General features: G+C 37.6%; 1 protein-coding gene across 14 annotated transcripts in view; it reads left to right on the top strand.

The window, feature by feature from the left end:
* The window catches only part of tenm4 (teneurin transmembrane protein 4), a 165069-nt gene that overhangs the window by 94321 nt on the left and 50907 nt on the right, over positions 1-19841 (top strand). For 9 of the 14 annotated variants that reach the window (XM_017416393.3, XM_037981842.1, XM_017416403.3 and 6 more), the window contains 7 exons: positions 3167-3268; positions 4774-4968; positions 6442-6642; positions 10825-11010; positions 13937-13963; positions 16977-17123; positions 19074-19290. In XM_017416393.3, the coding sequence (XP_017271882.1) occupies positions 3167-3268; positions 4774-4968; positions 6442-6642; positions 10825-11010; positions 13937-13963; positions 16977-17123; positions 19074-19290 (1075 nt within the window). The remainder of the gene's footprint in view (positions 1-3166; positions 3269-4773; positions 4969-6441; positions 6643-10824; positions 11011-13936; positions 13964-16976; positions 17124-19073; positions 19291-19841) is intronic. The other 5 variants (XM_017416404.3, XM_037981872.1, XM_017416395.3 and 2 more) reach the window with 1 other exon arrangement.

The following is a 19841-nucleotide window of genomic DNA, read 5'->3' as shown; positions in this document are numbered from 1 at the left end:
GTTGTGTTTGACAGGCTGCGTGTTGTTCTGCAAAAAATATGCATAATAGATGAAGAATAATTATGCATAATAAATGTAGGGTACCTTCAAGCTTAAAGGGATATTCCAGTCAACTTGGAAGTGATGTTCTGTCTAATAGTTAGTACTTTATCAGCTGTGACATCAGTCATAGAGCACTGAGTATGAAGAAAGAGGCAAAGCCTTTGTCCAAGCGAGGCTAACAACTATCCAAATGAGTGCCAGTTTTTTTATTGTAGTCCAAGCTTCTAAAACAACTCTGTATCTATGCTATACACACATACATTCATATTGTAACATGGTTGTAACACAGTTTTTTAAAATTGTAACGGTGAGCTTGCACACCTATCGAGTTTTGTTTTTGGAAGCATGCCCCTTCTGCCCAATATGTGCTATGTTGGTTTAACAAGCCCTTTTTGCAAAGAAAAAAAATATTCATGGCCTTTGTCTGTACTTAGATGTTGTGGTTTGGGGCCATCAAAACCCACCAAACTGCTGAGTGCCTCCACCACACCAGCGGATAATCTTCCATAGATCCCTTCATGAACCCATCATGTCACAGGGAGGCCTAAAGCGCAACAAAACAAGCTGTATTCTCTGTCCACCCTTCTCTCCTTCCACTGTATCTCTGGTCTGTCTGTGTCTCCTTTTATTTTTCTTTCATTTTTTTCACTTGCATTGCATCCTTAGTGATGATTGACTCTCCAGGGTGAAGGGGAGCTGAATCCATGGCTCGCATTTCTAGCTTTTTGTGTAGTACAAGAGATTCTTTGTTCAATAAGTTTTGCCTCAGAGTTTCTGCTGCCTGAAGGCTATGGACAAGATTGGATATTTTTTCAGCACCATTTCAGGCTTAATTCAGCGAGCATCATGTTTCAGCGCTCGGCTGCTGCCTTCAGAGATCAGTGGTCAGTCTTGTTTCTAATAAAAGGAAGTATCAGAGTAGAACATAGTAGTGTAGTGATTTTTTGTCAATTTATTTGATTTTATTTGAGGGAACAATATAAGAAATGATGATGAATCTTTATGTTAGAGAATTTTGTCTTGATTAAAGACTTTAAAATTGAGGGCTGATTTACAAATGAGTTCTTGTTTCCATTGGAGAAAAAAAAAATTCAATCATTCACTATGTAAAGTCAGAAATAGACTGACTGACTGGCGGCCTGGGGGCCACATCCTGCCTGCAGGTTAAATCAGCCCAACCCACTGATGAGTTTATTAAAAGTAAAACTAGATTTTAAACAATAATAACTTAAAAAATTGAAATGAGAGATATTTCTGTCAGAGAGGTGATTCTGTTATTAAGATGATCTATGACAGGGTATACAACTCAGTTCACCTGTCAATGAGTTCATTTAAAAAACTAGATTTTAAATCATGAATTGAATTTACATATTGACAATAAGTGTCGGATGTCCAGCCCCTGAGCTGTTGGCTTTCAGTAACTGTGGCTCCCAGAGCAGTTTAGTTTAATAACCCTGCTATAGAGGCTTTGAAACAATATTGATAAGAAAAATGAACAAGCAAGAATTTAAAACATAATAATAATCATTCAATTATTATTGCTCACTACTGAAGGGAAAGGTAGAGTTATAATGTTTTTGCCTTTGTCAACATATACTTCAAGCATTAGCACAACTTGATGGGCTGTAGCGCTCATCATGAATTAAAATGTGAGGCATTTATTTTTAACATGTAAGCATAACAGTTCAAAATTTAGCCCAACTTTTATTAAAAGTTTATGATTTACTTTTACTGTCTTGTGTGTTGAAGGCAACAACAAATTATGAAAAGTATATTTCTGCAGTACAAAGAAAAAATCAGAACAGAAATAAATTTGATGCAAGTTTTTAAGCAGAATAATTACATTTTAGTGGTTTTAGATTGAAAGCATCAACTTTTTAGCAGGAGTTTTAGCAGCATGTAAAGGGAAACCTATTAGATATTTTCTCTGAACAAACATACTGCTCACACTCCTGCTGTGCACCTCCACAAAATATTTCACACGGGAGCTTTATTGTTATTTTATTTATTTTAAGAGCATATGTGTGTGTGATTTTACTGTTAAATATGAGTGAATAAGAAAGAGAAAAAAGTTACCAAAAGTTCTTTTTTGTGTGTGTTGATGAGTAGTCAACTTATTAAGTAAAACTTTATGTATAGTTACACAAAAATAAAATAATGATAAATTTAAATAATACTAATAATAGACAAAACAAAGCAAAAAAAAACAAACAGAGTTGTTGTTGTATATTATCACGATTGCTATTGTATGGATCATAATACCAATTTTGATGGGGCTTTTTATTATTATTTTGTATGTGCTATCTGTGGTAGTTGGATTTATTCTTGATCAAGTTTATTCCTTAATTACTGTCTGACTGCCAGTGAATATATTCGAAAAAGGCTTTGTGAGACTTGAATTTGAATTGGTCTACTGTGATTTACTCATTGTTTAATTAGTCAAAAAAGATTTAAAGGAGATGACAAGAAACCATTTACGTGTCACAATGGCTTTTTAAATTCCGTATGTACTACATAAAACTGGCTTACATGTTGTATTTTAAAAAATCAGTAGATGCAAGTTAAATAGATTAGAAGTTACTTATCAGTTCTTTGATGAATAGGCAAAATAGAAATATGCTCACGCTCACTGTTTTTGCAAATGCATAAAACAGACTGAAAATCAGACTGTTCAACAAAAACACGATGCACTTGGATGACTCAAGAAAATGAGGTTGCATGGCTTCCCGTTTTTGCTAACACCTCATCAGCTTGCGATGTGCAATCAGTGGATCAAATTAAGTTTATCAAATGTTGCAAGCGTGGCACTTTTAATGTTCAGTTCATTTGGAAATTCGGAGAATTTTATTGATTTGCAATTTTGGCGGAAGCGCAAGTAATCACAGCTTGGTTGCTCTTGTTGTGAATCACTCCATTTGTGTGAAACATAGGTAACACCGAAATGCGTTGCACACAGTGAAATATAAATGTTGAGCCTAATGGAGCATGTGCTCATCACCGTCATTAGCAAAAGGGAAATAATCAGCCGGAAGAACTGAGTGGCAGGAAAATAGTTTCTTTTTTTTTCTTTTCTTTTTTTTTTCAACCACATTACTCAGAAAATCTCTTGATTGCTCTCTTGCAGATTCTATTGATGACTGTCCCAGTAACTGCTTTGGAAATGGTGACTGTGTTGCCGGAACATGCCACTGCTTTTTAGGATTCAAAGGACCCGACTGTGGGCGAGGTGAGTCACTTCCTCCCTCATACCTTTGTTCATCCCTATCATCCAGATATATTCTTGGGTGCTGTTCTCATTTCATTTTGATTTGAACTGAAGAATCTTTGTCTTATAATTGCATTTAATTGAAGCTCAGATCTTTTTTGTAATAACTGTAGCAGTAGTGCTCAAAATTATTGATTTTTTTTGCTGTTGCCTTTAAAACCAAAATACCAATTTCCATAACAAATAGATGAATAAAAATAACAAATACATTTTTAAAAAGTCTTGAAAAACCAGGGAGAGCTAGCTATTGTAATAAAGATTACATTCATTTAGTTGTGCTAATAATTAATTAATTGAAAAAAAACTCGGAACCAGTGTGTTTGAACAAATAGGTTTTTTATCATTCGCCACCATAGGCACAAGGACGAAAATGTTTTTTCCATGTTTGTGTTTGAACGTTCATTTGACTATACCGTTAGGAAAATATCTCATGAATCACATAACAAATTTTAATGAAACTCTCAGAAAGTAATCATTGGATTGATATCTACAACTGATTGATTGGGGTCAAGCTGATTCAAGACGGCCACCACAGCAAAGGGACCTTAGCAAACACAAAATTGCTTTAAATATGTAAATTTATATAACTATTGAGCTATTATTTGGTGTGGTAGTAGATGATGTGGGTCCCTAACTCTTAGAGCTAACTGACCACAGAAGATCTGTGTTTTAAACTTGGTTTCTAACTACTGGAATAAGCTCTGTTTCTGAGCAAAATATCTCATGAACCTCTGAACGAATTTTAATGAAACTTTTAGCTAAAACTTAGGAAGTATGAAAATGGCCGTAATTCAGCCAGACATTGAGCTGCAATTTGCTGTGGTTGTAGCTGAGCATTTTCCCTAATATACTGTATGTTGAGTGCAACACATTGTATGTACATCTACAACTGATTAACTTTAAGAGTCAACCAAATACAAGATGTCTACCACAGCTAAGCAATTGTAGCTACACAAAAATAGTTAAACCTCATTGAATTTTACAGATATTTAGCATAAATTTGGTGTGGTAGTTACTGACAGCGCTTGGCATATGTGTTGTAAATGACAAGACTAACAGATCATGCAAGATAATGCAATAAATATAACATATTATTATATTTCTGAAGATAAGACGATCTTAGTCTAAAGCTCTGGTATTAAAGGCACTGGCCAATATGCATTTACTCAAGGAATGTTAGGCCTATAATTTTCTTGTCTTTGCGCATACTGAGCTGCCATCTAAAATCCATGTACACTTTTATTCAGATCATTTTTTAAAAAATATTTTTTTCCAAGCTGTAAAACATGAGTGGTTGTGTTTTGCTATAACTTAAGTTGTGTCTACCGTAGAGGCCAAATTTCAGTGATTTGTTATAAACTTAGCTGTGAAGAAACCTTTTGCGAGTTTGCTCAGACTCTTGTCAGATGAAGCCGTGCTCTGAGCACTCCTTTTAAATGGATTTCTCCTCTCTGCTCTTTTCAAAGCTGCCTGTCCGGTGCTGTGCAGTGGGAATGGTCAATACCTTAAAGGTCGCTGTATGTGTCACAGCGGCTGGAAGGGTTCAGAGTGTGACGTTCCCACCAACCAGTGTATTGACATCACATGCAGCAGCCATGGGACCTGCTTTGCAGGAACCTGTATCTGCAACCCAGGCTACAAAGGAGAAAGCTGCGAAGAAGGTGAAAATTTCCACATAATATAGTTGCCGTTACTATAAACCTATTGCTACTTGGCATCTTAAAGTATACTCATAAGTGTTCTTGATTAGGTTGTTATGACTTCAAGTCTTTAGTATTAAAGCTAGGACATCCTCTATGAAGAGCATTTCAGCCATAATGCTTCAAAATGCACATCTTAGGTGTCTTTGTCTGTACATTTCATGAATATAGGGAGGTATGCTAATCAAAACAGTGCATTTATTGTCTGAAGTTCAGACATAAAGTCTGCTGTTAATCTACGAGCAACTCCACCTTCATTCTTTGTTGGATAAGGTTCGACTAGATGGGATTGAAGGAGTCATTGTGTTTGTCATCTCTTGAAGGCTCTCATTTCAAGATGAAAAATGGACCCTGGGAGTTTGATAAATGGGGGTTTGTGACATCCATAGGCCCCCATTCTATATTAGGTGGAGTGTTAGCCAAAAGGAATGGTGGGGAATGTGGATGAGAGCCCTTTAACATTCTTACCTTTTTTCCATGTGACCTTCAGCCACGATGATTAATTGCCAGGAGAGAGTTTCTTGTCAGTTAGCCTCTGATCTTTGTGTCTTTTGCCCAAACCATCTGCTAAGAGGCAAGAGATGCTGTTTGTCTTTCTATAACAGGCTTTATATCCATTTATGTCATGGTAAAGGAAGTCCTGCCATGGTGTGGCCTACTGCTCTCAGTGGCTAGACTTTACTCCCACTCTGCATCCGTTTGCCATCTGTGCATGCCATGAAGATAGTATCTTGTTGAGAGAATGCTGACATTGTATTTGCATGCTGTTGCACCTCTTGCTCCTTAAAAAGCAAAGCTTGTCAGGGTTGAACAGATTAAAAAAGTGACATTAATTTTATATTAGTATGCTAATTGAACTAACTGATACAGTGTGCAATAATATAGAGGGGATTTAAGCAGTCAAAGCACGGTAATCTATAAATTACACATAAACAGGCTTTCTTGCTTGAGTTTTCTGGCTGTAGCCTCAAGCTTTGCCTTACTGCGTCTTTAGAGTGAGTAAATGTAGGTTTCAAGTTTGCAAACTTTTGATTATGCATCAATGTGGCTTTTATTTTAATCAAAACATGCCTTTATTAAGCAGTCGTTCCTTCTTTGAAAGAGTTTTTTGTCTACAAAATGAGCAGAAAATGCCAGCAGTAGTGTGGGCTGAATCTGTGGGTTTGTGCCATAACACCCACTGAGCAAACAGCCATTTAATTTGCTTCTATGTAAATCTTTTTTTCTCCAGTTTTAGAAAAATGGCATTTTCTGTGTGTTCCCTTTGTACATTTATTGTTCTTGTGCTAAGCTGGTTGCTTCTGCTTTTGAGCTGCAGCCCACTGCAGTTGTCATTCTGCTCAGGCTGAAATAAAGATGCCAGGATGGCTTTGAAAGAGATGGAAACAGCAGGTGACTGGTGTGTTTAACACTCTCTCTTTGAAACACTTTCAGTGGACTGCCTGGATCCAACATGCTCGGGCCGAGGCGTTTGTGTCCAGGGAGAGTGCCACTGCTTTGTTGGGTGGGGTGGGCCAGGATGTGAGAGTCCCAGGGCCTCCTGCATGGATCAGTGCTCTGGACACGGCGCTTTCCTGGCAGACACCGGAACCTGCAGCTGTGATCCCAACTGGACGGGCCACGACTGCTCTACAGGTAAATACCTCCATTAGGAGAGCAAACTACAGCAGGATCATTTTTTCACAAGCTGATTTAGCTCTGGTTGAATGGACCAACATTTGGAGGTCTACAGAACCCTAATGAAAATATGAATCAGACCTTCAAAATATAAATTTATACTGTAGAAACCTAAAAATAGAAAAGCAAACCATGTGCTGTTCAAGAATATCCATGTAAAAACATAAAATAAACATACTCCTTAAATTGGAAAAAAAAAAGCATGGAAACAGCAAAATGTGATAACTAAAATATATAAACATTTTTGCTCTTGTTGTGTTTCTGACCACCAGCCATCAAAATAATTTATTATTTTACATAATTTGTTATTATTTATTACTAGAGGTTGATTAATATGAGTTTTTCTAAGAACTATGACAAACTTTAGAAACCAAGGCAACCAATGGCTGATGTACAATACAAATTGTATAATTATTTTTTATTTTGGATCAATATGTATTTTCAGTTTAACAAAATATGACCATAAATGCTTAACTTTAATAAACATATATATAATAACTTTTTAAGAACTTGTACACGTTTATAAAACTTCTACACTTTTAATTAATATCGAAATTGTGGCCTACAGTAAGGTGGTTGTAGCAGCAGCTGCTGCTGCATCTTCATTTTCCTACTTGGTAACTGTATGTAAGTATGTACATTAATAACTGATATTGGCCAATTAAAACTGTCTATTTTTATTTATTGCCTTAGCTTTTAGATGTTAAAACCAACAATGAATAGCAACAACCTGTATTATTTAACTTCTCTGTCATTTGAATGTATTTCATCTGCCTGATTACGTGTAATTTTAGTAATTGCTTGGCTTCAATCTGAAGTAAACGTTTGTGATTTTCTTACTTGACGCAAACGCTTCAGTGATTATCATCAATAATCAGTCGGAGGTCAACAGCTAGCAACCAAATTTAACTAAATTTTTGTGTAATTTCTTGCCTGTTCAGAATGTAAATGCACTACAACTGACAGCTAACATTAGCAACATGCATCATAATTGAAATATCTACCAATTCATCTGTAAAATCCCATCGCTTTGATCAATTTTGGTAATTGCTTTGCTCATCAGAGACATGAACATTAGTGATTTTCTTCCAAAAAAAAAAAACAGCTCGCATACAAGCATAAATTAGTTTCATCAGTTTTCAGTTGGAAATGTGGGACATGCAATCACATTTTTGTTGATTTTCCTCTTAATTTTATTCCCTTACAAATGGCTCGTTCTCCGTTTCTGTATGGTTAGGTGGCAGCTGAAGAGAGGAGGAAAATATGCAAGGCAGGGACTCTGTCAGTGGAATGATGCAAAATAATTCTCTTTCTTGAATTCTTTCTCTCTTCATTTCAGTGTAAGGTTCACAGCTAATAATAGTTGAGTTTTTTTTTCTTCCCCCCTCCACCTCTGCTCTGGAGGACTGTTCCCATTGTGTTCATTATGTCCATGGGGAGAGTTCTCTCTTGGTAGTCAGGAAAAGATGAGTGGAAGATACAGTTTTAAACTAGAATATTCCAATGTGGAGCTCAAGTGATAAAAAAGACTGGGTAAAATGTGAGCTCAGCTCTGACAGCCTGCTTGCTCATGTTTAATAAAGATGAATTTTACTGAAAACCTTACTGAACTCAGTTATGCATTGTTATAGAGCTGTCAAATGTAGTTATCTGTTAGCAACTGCTGCCAGTGTCTGCAGATGCAAAAGTTAAAGGAATATTTTTTTCTTTACACTTCTGCTGACAAATTTTTAGTTTTACACATGAATAAATGTTCATATGAGTCTGTATTTGCAGTCTATTGTTGTTCCCCAGCAGATTATAGCTTCAGATAGCTCCGTTTCAGCAGACTGCTGATGTGTTAATAATCAGCACGTCAGTTCAGTTTCTTGTTGAAGCCAATACAATTGCAGATTTTTTTTCGGCTGCTTTCATTGGACAGTGTGATTTGTATTCTCACAAAATATTTCTGGAATGAGTGTTTTAGTACAGCAGTCTCTCTGATCCATGAATCCCTTTTGTACTCCAAGCAGACACGATGACCTATTAGGTAATCCAAAGGATTTGGAAGGAAATGGGCAGTTAGTCTGAGTTTGCCTCGCAGAGAGAAAGCTCCATAAATGATGATGAGTTGGCTCTTTATCCTCCTTTATCCTGTTCATTGTTGAGCTTTTTGTGCTCTAATACAACACTAAGCTATAATATGTGTTGGAGTCCTACAGCAGGCAACCTTGCAGACATGTGGGGGGAAATATGAGAAGCTCTCAGTGTATTTCAGAATTATTTAATCCCACCTCTCCAATACTTTTACATCACATACTCATTTTCGTATGTGGCTTTGGAACAGTTAACAAACCTGTGCACAGTATGTAGTAATACAGCAAGTAGCTATAAAACTAGGCCTGAGGTTTTATGTCCTTTAAAATGTGTGCTCTAATGCCATTTTTGTCAGTCCCCGACTTCGAGGAAAGTTTGTTTACACAGTTCACTGGTGCAAATGGGAACGGCCATCATAAAAATTGGGTATTTCTCACTGTGGACTCCTTTGGCCAGAGATAATGAGGGTTTACCTGCCGGCTGTAATTGCATCTTTGTCATGTAACCAGTTTCCCTTCCACTCCAAAATGTCTTAAAGTCAGTTTCCTTTGTTTTTTTCCTGACCAGTATGAATTGTAATGATTCTGAAGAATGAGCTGCTAGAGTCTGCTTTTCTTTCTTTCTTTTTTTTTCAACATATGTGTTAATAAGATCTTTCTGAATGTTAATTTAGTTCATTAGCACCTTGTGTTTAATATAGTATTACCTTCAGAGAGAGTTGAAGTCAATGCCACGGTAAATGGTTCACGAGCCGGCCTTGGTAACTACACACTGTTCTGATAACTCGTGTTTGCATGTGCATTAATTTCTGCCTGTGTACCGCTGTGCTTAAAAGTCTTTGCAGGCAATTATTTGGACACTACTAGACTACTTAATAAATCAGAAATGAGATGTAAAATTAGCATTTGCATAGTTTGTGCTGATATGTAATTAGCAGGGGGTGGATTCTTTTTTTTTTTTTTGAAAAGGTTTTAAAGCCATTAATGCCATGTTATGGTTTGTGGCTGAAAACACCACTCAAATTTAATTTGTAACAATGACAAAATGGGCACTGTAAAGGCTGTAATTGACTTATTAAAAGATTTTACCTCCAGTTTGGTCCCCCGTGGTCATATTTGAATTGGCTTGGCTAATAAGCCAGGAATAATATTGTTCATTGTTGCCCATACTACTAAGCCCCTCAATTTTTTTTTAAACTACAGAATAGTTAATAAAGAGGTTAACATTTCAATGACATTCATAAGTAATCTGTCAGTGTTTAATTTCTTTGAGCTTTCGGCTTGTCATACTCTCCCTCGAGTTCATGAGATGAGGCTAATGTCCCGGACTCTATCACAGCCAGTCAGGGAGGTCTTTCAGCTGTCACACAATAGCCTCAGCCGGGCTTTACTGTGGCTCTGTCACTCATTTTCCTTCAATCCATGAATGCACTTCTTCCTCTGCTAGACAGCACTTAAAGAAAATAAAAACAGCATATTGAAATCCTATGCCTTAAATCATTCTATAGATTTGTACCTCCTGCCTCCAGCCCACAGCAGAGCATGTGCCAAAGCTATGAGCTGTGCACATACTAAAAAAAGGAAATAACATTTATAGTTTATTCCAAATGGTAGTGCTTAATGGAGTGCTGAATTTTCAGCTATTCCTATAGCTCCAGCTGTGCATCTCTTTCTCTTTACCTCTTTTGTGGTACAAAGAGGTGTATCAACAAAGAGGGGAAGGGGTGAGGAAAAGAATCAGTCCTCTAAGGCCACCACAAACTTGTCTTCTTTCAGTAATGGACTTATTAGATTTGTATTGTCAAAAAGGATTGCCCCTATGAGGTGCAGGAATTTCTTTTCAGCTGCCATCAGACAAGGTAGTGGAGCGTGGCCGCCTTTCTCTGACAAAAACTTCTGGATTTGTCTTTTTTTTCCACCCCTGTTGCCTTGTCCCATCACCGCCTCGTCTTTCTTTTCCATCCCATCCGCCCCAAATACCCCCCCCCCTCCAATCCTTTCTTTCTGTCTGTCTTCCCCCATTCCTTTTTTTTTGTCTTTTTTTCTGTGTTCCTGTCTCCCACAGAGATTTGTGCAGCGGACTGTGGTGGCCATGGCGTTTGTGTTTCAGGCACCTGTCGCTGTGACGACGGCTGGATGGGCATTGGGTGTGACCAGAGGGCGTGTCACCCGCGCTGCATCGAACATGGCACTTGCAAGGATGGCAAATGTGAATGCAGTCCAGGCTGGAACGGAGAACACTGCACTATTGGTAGGATGAGAAGAGGCTTCAGTTCGGGTGGTGGACTGGTTGGATCTATATGTCTATGTTTGGTTTGGGGGGAGGTGGGCGGTACCAACAAAGGCATATAGGCTGCTGCCGTGCCTGTGTGTGTATGAAGCGTTGGGTGTGTGGGGAAGCATCCAGTTGGAGAAAGGAGGGGAAAGCATGCTTAATTGAATTTGTGCGACTCGGTAAAGCATGAACAGGTTTACTCAAGGATCTGAGGCTTGCCTTCATGCATTTTAATGTGGGAATGTGCTAAGGTGTCTTTTCATTTTTACTCATCCTTTCCCTCATCTCTTTCTCTGCTCCCTTTCCATTTACTATTATGTTCAAATGCTGACGTATGAGTCATTGTGAGCAAGCACTTTTTCCTTCTGTGTTTGTACTAACACTTGTTTTTCTATAAGTTTGTAGATACCATATCTTTTAGCATAATATTTCGGTTACTAATATTAGGTTGAAATTGTTGCCTGGCTTTATTTTTGCTGTTATTATTACTTTTTTTTTTTTGAGAAAACAATAATGCACAATATAGATCAATTGTAGCTTTTGAAATCCAGCACAATATTTGAAAATATATGTATAATGGAGATCCAAAAGAAGATGCATGCCTACTATTAGTATTTTTGTCATTTTTATTTCTTGTTGCACTAATCTGTGAATGCAATCATGCATTCCTATTTTGAATCTGAACTAAGCAGCAGTTAGGCATCTGTTTCTGTTCTTTTTTTAATGCCTGTGTCTAAAAGATGAAATAATCAAAATATTTTCAGCAAGTGTAATAAATTTTCTAAGATTTGACTTGCTTTATGGAGTCATTGAAACAAGCATTTATATGAGTTAATGATATTTGATTTTTGTCTTTGTCAAATTTCAACCAACCATCAGCAACAATCCAGAGGACATTTGATATAAACTTAATTGTCATTTTGTATTCCTGTGTTTACATGCATTGTCTTCTTTTCTTTCTTTCTTTTTTTGTTTCTTTTGCTGGGTTTGTAACATAATTTAATTAACTTGTATTTTTGAGATATTAGTAAAAGATTTTAAAATTTTGTTTCTCTAATATGTATAAGAGAAAGCAATGGTACTTTATGACTTAATAGGTTAAAACATATATTTGACATTCATGCTACCCAGCAGAAGAAATGTTAGATGCATCTGACATCAAAGATGTGTAATAACATAAGTAAAGAAATGGCTAGCATTCTTGAAGGAATGCGTATTGCCCGCCTCCTTTCATGCCTGCGTTTTATACTAAGATCATATTAGTTTGAGAAATAATGCAACCATTTTGGTCAAACTTTGAAAACAACAAGCCTAGAGTATGTGTTGTGATTGACTCTCAACTACCATCACATCAAATTTTAGCTTAATATCTGTAAAACTGTCTGAGTTGTAAACATTTTTGTGTTAGATAATGTTGATTTGCTTTGGTGCCCATCTTCAATTGGATTAACTTCGAAATTCAAATCTTTGTAGATGGACAGGAATTGATTATTCCCCTCATAAGATATTTTCCTAACAGATAAATGGAGTTAACTCCAATTAGTTAGAGGCAAAATTTTAAAGAAAGATCCCGAGCAATGAGTTAGGGCTTAAAATATGTGTCAGGAATGTTTCTCAGCTACTACCACACCAACTTTTAGGTCAATATCTTTAAAATGGACTGTTATAGCCATTTTTGTGTTTTAAGGTCAGTTGGCTGTGGCAGCCATCTTGTATCAAGTTGACTCCAACAATGAACCATTAGTAGATGTGCATCCACTGATTACTTTCTGCAAGTTTTATGAAACTTGTCCAATAGTTCATGAGAGATTTTGATAGCAAACAGAAACATGAATTCTTACACAGACACTGGTAAAAACATAAACATTCATATCTTCCTTTTGGCAGTGGGTGATTAAAAATGCAACACTGCCTATTTGCAACCTATTTTTCATAAGTCTGTGATACAGCTACTAAAACATCTCCAGGAAGAAGCAACTTAATGATCATCTCCTTATCCCAATGATTCTATAAGACTCTATAAGTCTATAACTCCTATACATTTCACTCAAAAAAATAAATAAATAAAATCTTGAGAATCCTAATAATTCTGACTGATTATGACTGAAAGCAGATACCTGTCAAAGAGTATTATTTCACAGTATTCTCATTTGTCTTAAAGCAGTGCTGCCTGAGTACAGAGCCTCGACTCAGTTTGTGAATGTTTTATATGCTGGCCTTACATTATTGATAGCTCTTTTATAAAGGCCATATTGAGATCACCGTTCAACAAGACTATCCCTCTGTGTCTTCCATTAACATGCCAAAGATCTCAATTTGAATCAATTTTCATCCCTGAGTGCTTCGTGTTGGCCCTGGGCCCTAGCGCTGTGGAGCGCAGGAGGTCTGGTTTGGTCCCACATTTTGGCAGGGCCTCTTGTGACCTCATCATCTGCAGATGTGTGTCAAGATTAAAAGAGCTTTTTGTTGAACATCCCGACCTCCATCCTGTACAATATTTCTTAAAAGATTTAAAGATTGTAATATGTGCATCAATCATGGAGCTTTTGAAATGCTCCCTGGAGATACTGAGCCGATCCCAGCATTTAATAAACAGGAACAGACTGAAACGTTCTTTCTGAAGATTTTACTTTTATGTCTTCTCTTTTTGTCTCTCTCTTCCTCTGTGTTCCACAGTTTCCTCTGTCTGCTTTCCGTCTCCATCTTTCTTCTCTGTGTTGGACTATTTTTGATGTGTAGCTCGCAATGCATGCTTGTTATGCTACATGGCTGCAATTTTCTTTTTTTTTTTTTTATTTAAATTTGCTTTTTGTAATGTAAACTAACACACTGCCCTGCTGTCCTTTCATGGAAGTGGCACTGTTCAAACCTCCCTTAAATGTCCTGTCTTTTATCTCTCAAGCTCACTATCTGGATAAGGTAGTGAAAGGTATGGCATTCCTCCTTCAATGTATTTTGCTCTCAAACCATTGCAACTCTAGTCAGCATTAACAAAATCATGCGCAAACACACACACACCATGCTCTTTTTCTACATTGACAGATCCAAACACCTCCTGTCCTCCTAAAGGTAGTATCTCACTGGGCTGTGACTAATTGGCGAATGGCATTTGTGAAGAAGTCTCCAGAATGTTTTGCATCCTTTGCAGGCATTCTCAATTTCCTCACATAAGTCATGTTTCTTGAGTTTTGAGTTTTGGATGTCTCAAACCCATTTGAATTTTGTCATGTGCATCTTAAACCTATCTCAAGAGCACTTGAGCTGTATTTTGACACCTGCATAGGAGCTCTCCTCTGACAGAATACATGTTCAGCTCTAAAAAGTACCATCCACCCATCCATCTTCTGTCGCTTATCTATAGTCAAGTCATGGAGGCAACAGGTTCAGGAGGGAAACCCAGAAATCCCTCCCCTTAGAAGCACTCTCCCACTCCTCCTGGAAGATCCCAAAGCATTCCCAGGCCAGAGAGGATATATACTATAATCTCTCCAGTGAATTCTGGGTGTAACCCCTTGGTCTCCTCCTGGTGGGTCATGCCTCCAAATGGAGGAGCCCAGGGGGCATTCACATCAGATGCTTGAACCACCTCAGTAGATACATTTTGTTGCAGATGAGTAGCTTCTCTACTTTGAGCTCCCCGTGAATGTCGGAGTTCCTCACTTTATCTCAAAGGCTGAGCCAGGTCACGCTACGGTGGAAGCTCATTCCAGATACATGTATGCAGTTTTGCAAGCTATGCATGCAAAAATAAATTGTGATTTTCAAAAACTGGCTGTACAAAACACAGCTGGTTGGCCATGTGGTCTTAAATACTTCAGTGAGACTGCAAATGAAGTCACTTATCTAAGTTTGAGTCACCAACTAGTCTCCAACAGTTGCAGCCCAATAAGGTACTACCTTAAGCAACTCATTCTACAAATCCTTACATCTCGTCACCTTTTTTGCCATATTGTCCCATAGTAATTTTCACTTAGCACCTTCACACCTGTTGAGTCAAATTGAGCTGCTTTTTTAACATTAATTGTTTGGTCTGTGTGCATCTGTGCTTTCTCTGTTGGGGGATGTTGGGGAAGAGGATTCATAACTTGTGCCATGAATTATAGATGAGTGTACAGCAGTGTGCAGGTCCTGATAGGTGCTGAGGCTGCATCCTCTTTAATTAAAAGAGTTCATGGTCTGGTTGGTGCTAGGCAAGCAGGGATGGAGGCTTTACTGCAACCCTGTCTGTCTGCCACCAGCACCCCCTGTCTCTCACTCACTGTGTTCTTGGTTATAGACCACCTGGCATAAAGAGAGGCTGCCAGAAGAGTTCTTCGAACATTTGCAGCCTCATGTCTGGAGCTGTTTCAGGCAGGCTTGGGCAGGGCTCTGCAGGGGCTTCACTCTGAAAGTACTGCCAATTAAGTTGAAATGGTGCCAACTGAGAGCAGATCTTTATTTATCCTTATAACAAACATTATGAGTGCCTAATTGTCCCATCTTCACTGGTCTAACCAGAGATGTTGTGTCCATTTGTTCAATAAAAGGACAACTAATGCCAAACTTGTTTATGAGGTGAGACGCTTTACAAGGAGAACCTTTTTTTTTTTTTCAGTTTTTGATAAAAATAATACAATTGTTTCTTTGTCAACATTTTTAACCATTATTGGTTGTACGATTAGCAGAAATTGAGACAAAATTATCTAGAATAATCTACAGCACAAATTCATTGATGTTTAGGCGAAGACAAAGAAAGTTTGGTGAATCTATTTTATTTGTTTTGTTATGCAAAAATAGTAAAGTAAATAGATTGAATGTTCACTATTCTATGGTTGTACTGTGACATATAAGTTATATGTTGTACGGCCATCTTTATTCTGGCTTATCCAATCAATTGGCTTGTCTCCCTTCTAAACATTTGCTGTTCACCACACCTGCCTCTTCTTTTTTCCTTCTTTTTCATTCTCCCAGTCCTGTTTTATCTGTATGATGTAAGAGCATACAGTAGAGACAGCTGCTCCTGTCTCTTTCATTGATACACTGGGTCAGCTTAGCTTTCTCTCTATCAAGGCAGCCTGCTAACAACACAATCTGTGACAGACTTGTGTGTTTGATATCCTTAGATTTTACCCTCTACCTCAGCGAGGGGATAAGTATCATAATGTATCAGATAAATGTCAAGCGGAGGTGAAAAAATTGGCTAGATAATCCTCTGATCTGTGCCCTTGTGAAGACCTATCAAAGAGAAAACAATGAAGTGTTTCACCTGTCATTCTGCTCCAGCCTGCTTTAGATCCCCTGAGGTTGCAAAGCCCAGAAATACAGTTAGGTGACCTCTGCTTTAAACAACAGAGGCAAACCTTTTCAGACTGAACTGCTATCGAGCTTTCTGCTTCCCTTTATGACAGAGCGTGCTCTCTTCTTTTAGGGGCTAGTCTTTTTGATTGCTAAGAAAAGTATGGAAACAAGCCTTTTTGTTTTTGGAGCTCACTCTTTTTCTGCAGAAGGCAGTCGTTGTAACACTACATTCAGAAATGATTAAAATCCAAAATTGTATAAAAATGATCCAATTATCTGACAAAATACCAGGATATACACCACTGCTTTCATTACAAAGCTGCAGTTGCATAGGTACAGGCTAATCTACTGTAGTAATAAGTGAATATTGATTTAGAAGATCCCTTTTATCTGATTTTACTGCAAAGGGATATTAAAGCTTCACAAAAAGCTGTATCAAATTAATCAACTTTAGCTCAGGGTCATTATAGCTGCTCTCATCCATTTAAAATATTTACATGAATTTAGTCTATTGATGCCAGAGAAAGATTAGCAACAAAGCATCATCATCAACCTGCCCACATTTTTAAGAAGTGTTTTGTGGTTGGTGTGCACAAACAACATACAGTCATAAGTGATATTTCTTTCTGTTAACTTTTGTTTTTGTCCAACTTTATGTCATACAGAGGGCTGCCCTGGTTTGTGCAATGGAAATGGTAGGTGCACTCTGGGTAACAATGGCTGGTACTGTGTGTGCCAGCTGGGCTGGAGGGGCACCGGCTGTGACACCTCAATGGAAACTGCCTGCAGTGATGTCAAGGACAACGATGGAGGTAAAAATCATAAACAAGACAACGTCATTCCTTTTGACACTGACCAGATACCAAGAAGGACATGATTTAACTGTATGTATGTAACTGTAACTGTATGTAAGAAATTACCCACATCTGAGCTTTAGAATAGTTTGTACCTGCTCAGACTAGTTTTCTTTAGGAGAATATAAAATTAAAAGCAAGCATGGAAATATCACACACACATCAGAATAAAACATATTATTATAGATTTAACAAATCTTATCTATATGATACAGAAGCAAACTTAGACTACAAATAAAACTGTTCAGGATTTTTCTCTGTTCATTGACTGAAATGACCAAATAAAAATTAAAAAAAAAACATTTACATTCAAATTCAAAAACTAATTTTAGGTTAATATTTTACCAGTCACGACCTTAGCAAGAGCATAAAGTGATTTTTCTGCACTTTTAGTCATATCTAACCTTTCCATTTCATTTCTGCCTTCAAAACTCCAAAATGGCCATGACCATAAATCATCATCATAAATCAGGTGATATCACCATCTCGTATTTTTTTGTCTGTGTGCACAGGACAAACACAGTAGAGATATATAATACAGTATACACACAATGAATGAGATTTTGCTTGTGTATAAAATAGAGAAATACAACCTCTGAAGTATTAATGAAGGAAGTCACCTGGACAGCATTTTTTCTTCTTTAAAGCTTGATTCCTTGAACACAGGCTGGCCCCTGGGGGAAGTCCTTGCTTTTCCCTCTAACTAGCCGTGAGCAGAGCCAGGCATACTTACAAAGCCAGCCAGGGGGCTGTGGCGCTCTTAAGGCCAAGTGGGAAACGTGACTTCCTTTTTTTCCAGGCTTGATTCTTCATCTTGAACTAGGCACAAGCCTCCCTTATTTATACAGGGGCAGTTTGTCTTCCCATCACTTCACAGGGACCACACAGCTCTCGACAGCAAAAGCAGGGTGCTGCTTGGGATTTGACTGACTCCTGACAGCAGAGTTTATTTTTATCACCCATCTGGCCAGATATGCTACTGAAAGCAATGGGTTGGGGAGTCCAGTGACCCACTTCAACAAAGTAAAGTGCATTGCATAAGAACTCTTTCTTCATAGCAAAATGTGATCTTACTTGCTGAAAGAGAAGTATGATCAATGTTTTTAATTCCCCTATGATTCAAATTTACAACGGTGTACAATGATTGAGGTACTTAAAAATTTCAAGCAAAACATTGGTTTTTAAAATTGTTTTGTGTCTTCAAACTGTTATAAAAATATATTATAGATATAAAAGAGTTGCAAACCCCTCTGTGCTGAAACACACTGGACTGCCGTGGAAGTACAGGAGATGAAAGACCTTTAAAAATTCAAAGGTGTCTTTTTGTATCATAACCCAGTGCCGCTAATACCAGTTGTCTTATGGCAGTTTTGCATGCTTTACAGGTGACCTACAAAGGTTTCAAAATACTAATCAATTTAATTTATAAAAAAACAAACTGTAGCCAAACGTAAAAAGACAAGAACAGCATACAGTTCAAGATAACCACTATGACAAAGACAAAAATGACTATAACCCATGTAATTTTATAAAACACTGAGCTGAAATTTGGTGTGATAGTAGGTGAAAGTCACCCACAACACATAGTCTTAGCGCTATCACATCTCATAAAATCACATTACATGGGATTTGGCATAACGTCATTCACAAGGTTTGACTAAAGCTGCTATAACTTTGTCCTTTCTCATCATAAGATGATCTTAGTTTTAAACTCAGAGCACTGGATCTTTAATTTATTAAATTGTTTGTATACCACACTTTGTATTAAGTTAATCAATTAATAAAACTATTTTGCTTTTTTATGTGTGCCTAAATGTTTTTGAAAGTCTGTATAACCTTGGTGTTTTTTGCCAGGTGTGTGTCCTTGCTGCTGTTTAATGACCGTGCTTGTGTGTGTAACCTTCTCAGATGGCCTGGTGGACTGCATGGATCCAGACTGCTGTCTTCAGGCAACCTGTCACACCACTTCTTTGTGTGTGGGCTCGCCGGATCCCCTGGACATCATCCAGGAAACACAGATGTCCTCTGCACAGAGCAACTTGCAGACTTTCTATGACCGAGTGCGCTTCCTGGTGGGCAAGGACAGCACGCACACCATCCCTGGAGCAAATCCCTTCGATGGCAAGTGAGTGACAAAGTACTCTTAAAAAGACACTACCATACCTTAAAAAAATGTCATTGCTTCTCACTCCTGCATCAGAATCTTGCAACTATTTTGTCTTATGTTGTGCCAGAATAGATGTGTGATTTAACTGCTACATTGTCTCAATGTAGCAACTGTTTTTTATTGTTTAAATGTTTATAAGAAATGAATCCACTCATGAATTTATGATTTTTAACAAACAGGGTAGTTATTGAGAAAGTTTAGATTGAATCACTGTTAGTAAATAAGTCATACAGAGCTGTAGGGTTTGGATGCATCTCTTAGTTGCACATATTGTACATGATAGTTGACTTACAGTCCAAAACCATATTTTGCCTTAATGCCACACATGCAGTCAGGTTAACACATTGAAAGACAGTGTTTGAGAGCAGGTAAAGTGCTATCGTTTTCAATCAGATCAAAACTTGAAAGAAGAGGAAGCAGCTGTGATCAGTGGAGGCTAAAATGGGCAAAGACCGGTGGCGTTCACTGTTGAAAGGATGATGGACAGATGATGATGGACAAACATAGAA

Source organism: Kryptolebias marmoratus, linkage group LG2 (assembly GCF_001649575.2).
Source record: "Kryptolebias marmoratus isolate JLee-2015 linkage group LG2, ASM164957v2, whole genome shotgun sequence".
Classification (NCBI taxonomy): domain Eukaryota; kingdom Metazoa; phylum Chordata; class Actinopteri; order Cyprinodontiformes; family Rivulidae; genus Kryptolebias; species Kryptolebias marmoratus.
Note: the sequence above shows the minus strand (reverse complement) of the source record. Positions and strands in the feature narration are given on the sequence as shown.